The 9021-nt window shown below is 44.4% G+C and overlaps 1 protein-coding gene across 1 annotated transcript; it reads left to right on the forward strand.

Annotated features, from left to right (window-relative positions):
• Positions 1-2682: 2682 nt before the first annotated feature.
• LOC119361734 lies at positions 2683-4315 on the forward strand. The gene has a single exon (XM_037626864.1). It carries the CDS (start codon positions 2760-2762, stop codon positions 4215-4217), a length of 1458 nt encoding a protein of 485 aa, XP_037482761.1. The 5' UTR covers positions 2683-2759; the 3' UTR covers positions 4218-4315.
• The last annotated feature ends 4706 nt before the right edge of the window (positions 4316-9021 follow it).

Below are 9021 nucleotides of genomic sequence, written 5' to 3' on the forward strand. Positions count from 1 at the left end.
AAAAGTTAAAAAAAGATCATTATCTCCAGGTATAAACATAGTTTTTTTAATATGAGGTATAGTATTTTTTTACATGAGGTATACACATAGCTTCTCTATAATGCCCTAGACCACGTACCCCATTTCTCCAGTAGTATGATTAGGGACCTTGGATTTCCTTTCTACCGGTAGCTTTATTTTTTCCATTTTATTAGTAGCTTATTATAAGATTCCCTACAGGCATATATACCAGAGGTACATAGCAGCTAGGTCCATTGACTTGTGGACTAACCCGCGTTGTAAAAAGTTTGAGCCGAATACGCCCCTCTGGCCTCTGGTTCTCACATGTAAATCGAAACTGCTCTGTAGACGACACTGCATACACGACATCTAGCCGACACTGTATCCAACGGTGGACCTGTACTGCTGCTGGCCACTGCATGGTGTGATCTTGTGCATCGTCTTCAAATCGTCTGGATATCGTCGTGTGTATACCAGGGCTCCTCCAACTTTTAATATACACGCGCAGATAGTGCAAGTGTATTTTTCCCTGAACGGATTCTGTGCGTCCACTCCGAAAACAAGCACATAAGACACTGTTCGGGCCTCGTTGGCACAATACCTCCCCCTGGGCCGCGCGGCCCTCTTTGAGGTCGTCATCCTGTTCGGTTTTGGGCCGAAATGCCGAGCCGCTTCTGGCCCATTTGAGAGCTGCTCATGCTTCTGTGATTGCTCTGGCCCCTATTGATCACAGCGACAAAACAATTTCAACTGGGAAGAAAATTCCCAGTTTTGCAGAGGAAACAAAACCAGGTCAATAAAACTAATAAACCAGCACAAAAATGAGATACACGGGAACGGACCGGGCTCTAAAGAATCCAAAGAAGTCAGGCATGGAATTGCCGCGGTCCTCGTCTCCCACCAGTTTCTTTGCCAAAAACGAGTGGCGCCTTGCTTCTCCGGTCAAGCTCGTCTAGAAAAATCCCAAGAAATTCCGCGGTCAGAATTTGCTAGAGTAGAGCACGCATGGTTGAATAAAAAGATCGAACGAAAGACAGGCCTAATGATAATTACATATATGCAATTTCCTATGTAACCATAATTAATGTGGTTTGGACAAGTTGGCTTGTCCTTGTCACCTGTTTGGACGTTTAGAAAATTATCTATTTGTGACGGTAGAAGTTGCAAAAAGGACCCAAATGAAGGGGTCAAGAGAAATGCAATATGAACGAAGTATAATATGAATAAGAATCTAAGCTATCACCGACGACCAGGAGTCATGTTCTGATTGCCTGGACGTAGCTATCTCATTTTGTGACATTTTACTATATACCCGTATTTTGGTCGCTTTCCTGGAACTACAAAGATCCCAGTAGCTAGCTTTTGGATCTATACTTTTTAACTCCATATTCCATAAGCACCACAAGCATCCACTTCAACGGGTAGATGGGTACATACCTGCACAACTTGTGGACTAATCCATGATAATGGCGTTGCCATGATTAATACTATACATACATACATACATATCTGCCAAAAAAAAAAGGTCTAACTGTATCAGGATCAGGTTACGCTGCATGGATGGGCTAGTTATATTCAAGGCAAAATTCAGTATAACCTAGCCAAAGACTCTCCTGCACGCATAGAATAAAACTGGGTTTAGTCGAGTTTTGATTGTGATGATGCTCCATAGTCGAACAATTTGATAAGACCATTCCAACAAACACACGTTAAGAAATACAAAAGGCAGTTTTGAGGGTCCGAAAGCTCAGCTGGGTGGGACTTTTTCAGCCTAAAACCGATCTAGAATCTCAATTTTCCGAGCCCAGTCGAACCCATTAAGATCATTTGCAGATGGACCAGCTTGCTGCCCTGCCATGCAAAGTAGTCCTTTTTTTTTTCAAGACGTAACAGAACTGAGATAGAATCAACTGTACTAAAAGTTTACCAAATTAAAGTGCTCATGAATATGAAAAATCTTACATATTTTTTTTAAGAAAACACGATTTTTAAAAAAACCCTGGAAATTACAAATATGTTCTTGGATTTTTTAAATAAAAATAAAAGAAAGAAAAAACAAACAGGAGAAAGAAAAGAAAAACCGGAAGAAAAAAAAAAGGAGCCTGAAACATTCTAGAAACCTCACAAAACCGGATGGATGAATTACGCCAAATAGGAACAAAACCAGGTCAACTAAACTAAACCAGCACAAAAATAAGCCACACGGGGACTGACTGACTGACTGACCGGGATCTGAAGAAACCAAAGGAGTCAGACGAGTCAGACATGGAGTCGCGGTTCTCGTCATCGTTCACCATGCCGTGTAACATCTCCCGCAAAAAAAAAAAAAAACACATCTCCCACAACTTTCTTTGCCAGAAAAAAAAAACGAGTGGCGCTCTGCGTCTCCAGTCAAGCTCATCTAGAAAATTCCCAAGAAATTCCATGGTCAGAATTTGCTAGAGTAGAGCACACATAACTGAATCAAAAAATCCAACGAAGGACGAGCAGACAGATAATTAGATATGTACAATTTCTTATGTAACAAAAATTAATGTGGCTTGGACAAGTTGGCTTCTCCTTGTCACGCGTTTGGACGTTTAGAAAAATATCACTGCGCACAACCACTCAAGTCCCAGTCAACAGTCGCGTAGTCATCCCTGAAGAATTTTCACCATTTTTCCAAGAGTCTGTGCAAGACTTGGCAAGAGGCCAGCCTAGTTAAATTAGTCCAGTGGCCGACCAGCAAGCTTACCTCATCAATCCTTCCTTCCTTGCCCATGGAGGTTGCCATGTCCGCAGTTGCAGGCGAACTTGTCAGCCGGTTCATCTCCTTGCTGATGAGCAAGTACCACTCCTCCATCCACGCGCAATCAAAGGAGCAGAATCTGGCGAAGCGGTTGCGGCATCTCCTGATGCGCGTTGGCACTGTCGTCGAGGAGGCGGACGGGCGGTACATAACCAACTCCGGGATGCTGGCCCAGCTCAAGATGCTCTCCGAGGCCATGTATGAAGGGTACCGTGTGCTGGACACCTTGATGTACCGCGCCCTCCTAAACAGCGCGGGCTTCGATGAGGTTAGCAGCAATGACTCATTCAACAGCCACTTGTGTTTAATCAAGCGTTCTCGGAGGATGGCCAACGGGGCCACATGCCTCGAGTCGGATGATGCCTTGGAAAGCTTAGAAGCTGCTGCTGCTAACATGGCAGAATTTGTTATGCTTTTGGGTGGTTGTGAGCGCATGTCACGTAGGCCTTATGACACTTACCTTTACACCGACAACTTCATGTTCAGCCGACATGCTGAGAAGCAGAAGCTCTTGAGCTTCTTGTTGCAGCACAACGACCCTCCTGGTGGTGATCAGGCAACGACCGTCCTTCCGATCATAGGGGGCGCCAAAGTCGGGAAAAAAACTTTGGTTGCTCATGCATGTGGCGATGAAAGAGTTCGCGCACGCTTTTCTTCTGTTTTGCACTTGAATGATGATGGCCTTTTGAGGCATGGAAGGACCAAGTTTGGGATGAAGATGTTGGTAGTTATTGAGTTTGCTTCTGATGTAGGTGATGATGACTGGACAAGGTTTCACTCATTGGTCACAAGAATGGGCAGAGGAAGCAAGATCGTCATTGTAAGTAGACTTCAAAGATTAGCCCGATTTGGATCGGTGAAACCGATTATCCTAGGTGCTATGTCTTACGACGAGTTGACATACCTTTTCAAAACACTATCCTTCGGGAGCGAGGACCCCGCAGAACATCCACAGCTAGTACAAATAGCAGATGAATTTGCCAAGAGGTTCCACGGTACAGAAGGTTCACTTATCGCCACAAATGCGTATGCAGATGTGCTGAGAAGGAATTTGGATGTTAAGTTTTGGCGTTGCATATTGGACAAGGGGATGAGAATGGTTAAAAGAAACCTTGCCATTTATGGCATGCACCCGAACACGCTTATGTACCATGGTCACCCAGTGGACATAACGGACTTTGCTCTACATCCACTTAGCATGACACCTTATAGTGCTAGTTTTTCAGTCAAGAAGGAATCACCAAGTGTGACATTTGGGGATCTTATAACAAATCCTAGTGTTAGACCCAAAGGAGACTTCACTCTAATTGTATGGGAATCAAGGATACCCCCTCATAAATCATTTCCTAATTTTGTTACAAGTTGTGCTCAGGATACACATCAAGGTAGCGCCTTTCCAGGAAGAAAGCGACAAGGAGTGCCAATCTAATTTTCTTTTCGGGAACTTGTGTAATGAAACTCTTGTACTTTTAGATACATGACAGATGTATGTGTTATAGACCATTCAACTAAATGTGTTAGAGATTTCAATGTTGTATGTTCTACCATCCACAATTCCCCTGCCTTGGGCAGGGGAGTAAGGGCGGCCGCTCTGGCCCCTGACCCATATTGTGCAGGCATAGTGTATATACCATTGCAATGGTTTATGTCCTGCCAAACTAGCAAAAATGAGCAGCCCACCGAGGGTCGAACATGCCATCTTGCCAGGGAGGAAGGAAGGAAGGGGGCACAAAAATGCCTTGTTAGGGAGGAAGTGACAAGGAGTGCCAATCTACTTTTGTTCAGAGCTCACATATTGCCATACTTGTACTTTCTGATACATGAAAAACAGATGTGTTTGTGTGGCCATGGATAAACCATTTTAAAGAGTGGTCAACTCAATGTTCTGGAGATCCCAATAGAGAATAAAACTGTACTATCAGATCAAATGAATCCTGATCATTCACTTTCTAGATAACAAACATCATCTTGCACCATTGAACGAATCCTGATCCATATAGGAAGGTGAGAAAACTAATTGAAATAAGAAACGAATATTTGTTCAAGTGTGAAAGAAAGAGAATTGTGGAAGCGTATGCTGTTCGGCAGGGACGCGTTCGTGTTATATAGAGACATCAGATTACAAGATAGGTTGCGCAGGTTGTTACTAGACTTGGCCTCTACTCCAAGCTATACAAAGATAAACCTATCCTAGCTAACAACCTGCCGCACCCAAGATTACATGTACGAGTACGTACCAATACGTGACAACATGTCACAAAATACTAGCCTATACATTTCCTACAAGCCTATCATTTAACATCCTCCCTCAATCTTAACTCATCAAGGTTTAGATTGTTCTTGAAGGCTTGAAACTGTCGAATTTGTAAAGGCTTGGTGAAATCATCAACAACTTGATCTCCTGTTGGAATGAACTGTATCTCTAATAGCTTATGTGCTACTCTTTCACGAACAAAGTGATAGTCAATTTCTATATGCTTTGTTCTGGCATGAAATACATGATTTGCAGAGAGATATGTTGCACCCAAGTTGTCACACCACAGTTGTGACACATGTGATCTTCCGATTCCTAGTTCATTAAGTAAAGTTTCAATCCACATTACCTCAGCAGTTGCATTTGCCAGAGACTTATATTCTGCTTCAGTACTGGAACGTGATACTGTTGCTTGTTTCTTAGCAGTCCAAGATATAAGATTAGACCCAAGAAAAATAGCAAAACCTCCAGTAGACCTTCTATCATCTGGACACCCTGCCCAATCCGCATCAGAGAATGCGCTTATTCCAGTTGATGGAGATCTACATAACTTGAGCCCTATTCCAGTACTTCCTTGAATATACCTTAGTATTCTTTTGATAGCTGTCCAATGTAAGGAGGTAGGAGCATGCAAAAATTGACAGACCTTATTTACTGCAAATGATATATCAGGTCTAGTCAAAGTTAAAAAGTGCACCAACTATGCTTCTGTACTTAGTTCCCTCTTCGGCGCTCAACACCTTCCCTTCATGCAATGACAACTTATCAGAGGTAGACATGGGTGTATTGGAAGGCTTACAATCCTTCATGCCTACCCGTTTAATTATGTCTCTGGCATACTTGTCCTGAGTTAACATAATACCATCATGCATTTTTTTTAACTTCAATGCCTAGGAAATAATGTAACTCTCCCAAGTCTTTAAGTGCAAACTCACTTCTCAAATTCTTTAGCAGAGTTGAGGTAGCATCTTGTGATGAACTAGCAATGATTATATCATCAACATAAATTAATATAAAGATGATCACCTTCCCTTTCTTGAAGAAGAATAAAGAGGTATCTCCTTTTGAAGCTCGAAAACCTAGTTACTGCAGTTTCATACTCAATCTTGAATACCAGGCTCTGGGGGCCTGCTTTAGACCATACAAGGCCTTGTCCAACCTACATACATGATGTGGTTTCAAGCCATCCTCAAAACCAGGTGGCTGCTCATATAAACCTCTTCCTCGAGAACGCCATGTAGAAACGCATTCTGGACATCCAATTTACGAAGACTCCAACCCCTAGAAATAGCAATAGACAGAACAAGTCTAATAGTAGCAGCTTTAACAACTGGACTAAATGTGTACTCATAATCAATACCATAACGTTGCTTAAAGCCTTTAGCCACTAGCCTAGCCTTGTATCTGTCTATTGTGCCATCAGACTTTCTTTTAATCTTATATACCCACTTACAATCTATCACATTCCTCCCTTGCTTAGGAGAAACCAAGTGCCAAGTCTGATTTTTCATGAGAGCTTCATATTCTATATTCGTAGCCTTTTTCCAATTATCATTGCTTAGTGCCTCTAGCAGATTTTGAGGTTCACCAGTGGAAGCAAAGTTTGCAAACTTGAAGTTTTTCTCATACCTGACTGTCCCATCTTTAAACTTTGATGGTTTCAAAATACCTTTTTGTGCACGTGTAGTCATCCGTAACTGTGCATGGTCATGTACTGAATTGCCAGCCACAGAGGATTTGAGCCCACCACCTCGTACCCGATCTGACCGAGCAGAAGCGGGCAAATCTGCCTCGACCGCCGCGCTCCTGACTGGGCTTGGATCCCATGCGGGTGCACTATGCGGCGCACTGCATGGGCCCAGGCTTTGTGCACGTGGGCCAGGCGACGCACCATCCGCCCCATGTGACGACGAAGGTGTACCAGGCGCGCCGGGTCCGCCCGTGCGAGAGCCTGACGCGTGGCACGCGCCAGACGGAGGCGAGGGCGGGTCGGGTCCGCCCGACCAATCACCACCGGTCCCGCCCGACCGTGGACCAGGAGGCGCCAGGAGATCTTCCTGGGGATCCTCGGGCGCGTTAGTTGGCCCCCTGCCACCAAATCTCGCGAGATCAGCGGCCGCAGGTGCAGGCGAATCTGCTTCGTGTTCCGCACCAGGCGTTTCTTGTTGCTCCTGCTGCTGCATAAAATCATGACGATTTGGAGTGCTGTTTTTTTCACTGCTGTCTCCGTTAGGATTATTAAACAAATGATCATTAGCAATATGTTCACCCCCTTGATCAGTAGGATTTAATAAATCTGATGAAAGCAAAAGGATCTTAGCACGAAGACGAGCACCGGCATTAGGATGGAGTGTAGAGAAAGGAAATACGTTTTCATCAAACACAACATCCCTTGAAATATAAACACGCCCAGTGGAAATATCAAGGCATTTGAAGCCTTTGTGAAGGTTGCTATACCCGAGGAAAGCACACTGCTTGGAGAGGAACTGAAGCTTGTGATCGTTGTAGGGTCGGAGGTTGGGCCAGCAGGCACACCCAAAAATTCTCAAGATAGAATAGTTGGGTTTTTCATGAAAAAGTCGTTCAAGGGGTGTTTCAAAGTTGATCACTTTGCTAGGCATCCGATTTATCAAGTAGGTTGCGGCAATGAAAGCTTCATCCCAAAACTTCAGAGGCATAGAAGCTTGAGCAAGGAGAGACAAACCTACTTCAACGATATGACGATGTTTCCTCTCAGCTGAACCATTCTGTTGGTGCGCGTGAGGGCAGGAGACATGGTGAGATATACCTATTTTGGTAAAGAAGGAGTTGAGTTTAACATACTCCCCTCCCCAATCTGTTTGGAGAGCAAGAATTTTGCGATCAAATTGTCGCTCTACAAGTTTCTGAAAATCATGAAACTTTTGAAACACCTCGGACTTGTGTTTGATAAGATAGATCCATGTAAATTTACTGAAATCATCTATGAAACTCACATAGTATTGCTTTCTTCCTACTGTTTCCACAACAGGACCCCAAACATCAGAGAACACAAGCTCTAAAGGAAATTTTGATTCACTTATTGACTTTGGATAAGGAAGTTGGTGACTTTTGCCTTTTTGGCATGCGCCACATACAGACTCTTTATTGAAATGACTGGCACACGGCAGATTGTTTTGACTAATGACTTTGATAACAATAACAGAAGAAGGATGCCCTAGACGTGGGTGCCACCTATCCGGAGATAGCTTGGTAGCACTTAGCACTTACTTCTTGACGTCGGTGCTCGTGTGCCTAATCGGGTAGAGACCTCTCCTACCCCTGCCTTGAAGTAGTACCTTCCTCGTTCCCCGATCCTTAACATAAAAAGAGTAAGGGTGAATTTCAACAAAGGAGTTGTTGTCAATGGCAAGACAGCTAGCAGAGATGAGACTTTTATTGGCTTCAGGTACATGAAGAATATTGTTCAAGTAGAGATCACGATCTAGGGTATGAATTGTTGAACGACCAATATGTTTAATATCCATACCTGATCCGCTTGCAGTATGTATCAGTTCATTGCCGTCGTAGCGATCACGCACGTTCAGCTTCTCCAGGTCACCCGTGATATGATCAGTAGCACCACTGTCAAGGTACCAATTGGTGTCTACGCCATACTGCGGGGCTACAAGATTGGCTGATTTCTCCTCCACACCTTGGTAGGACTCGTCATACCTTTTCCAGCACTTCCATGCCGGATGGCCCATCTTCCCGCAGATCTGGCATTGTACCCGAGGAGCAGAGGCATGGTTGTTGTAGTTGCCTCCGCTACCGCCTCCATTGTTGCCGCCGTGGCCACCACCGCCACGACCTCCTGGCTTGGAATAGCCACGGCCGCCGCGGTCACCACCATTGCAAGCTTGTCTGCGGCCGCGGTCACCACCTCCGCCGCCTTGCTTGCGGCCTCGTGTGGCACTGTTGGCGGAGGACTGCGACCTACCGCCACGAAGATTCAGCCTCG

The sequence above is a fragment of the Triticum dicoccoides genome, chromosome 2B, assembly GCF_002162155.2.
Source record: "Triticum dicoccoides isolate Atlit2015 ecotype Zavitan chromosome 2B, WEW_v2.0, whole genome shotgun sequence".
Classification (NCBI taxonomy): Eukaryota; Viridiplantae; Streptophyta; class Magnoliopsida; order Poales; family Poaceae; genus Triticum; species Triticum dicoccoides.

What these genes read in the sequence shown, in the direction of transcription:
- LOC119361734 (XM_037626864.1), top strand. Translation starts at nt 2,760, where the DNA reads ATGGAGGTTGCCATGTCCGCAGTTGCAGGCGAACTTGTCAGCCGGTTC.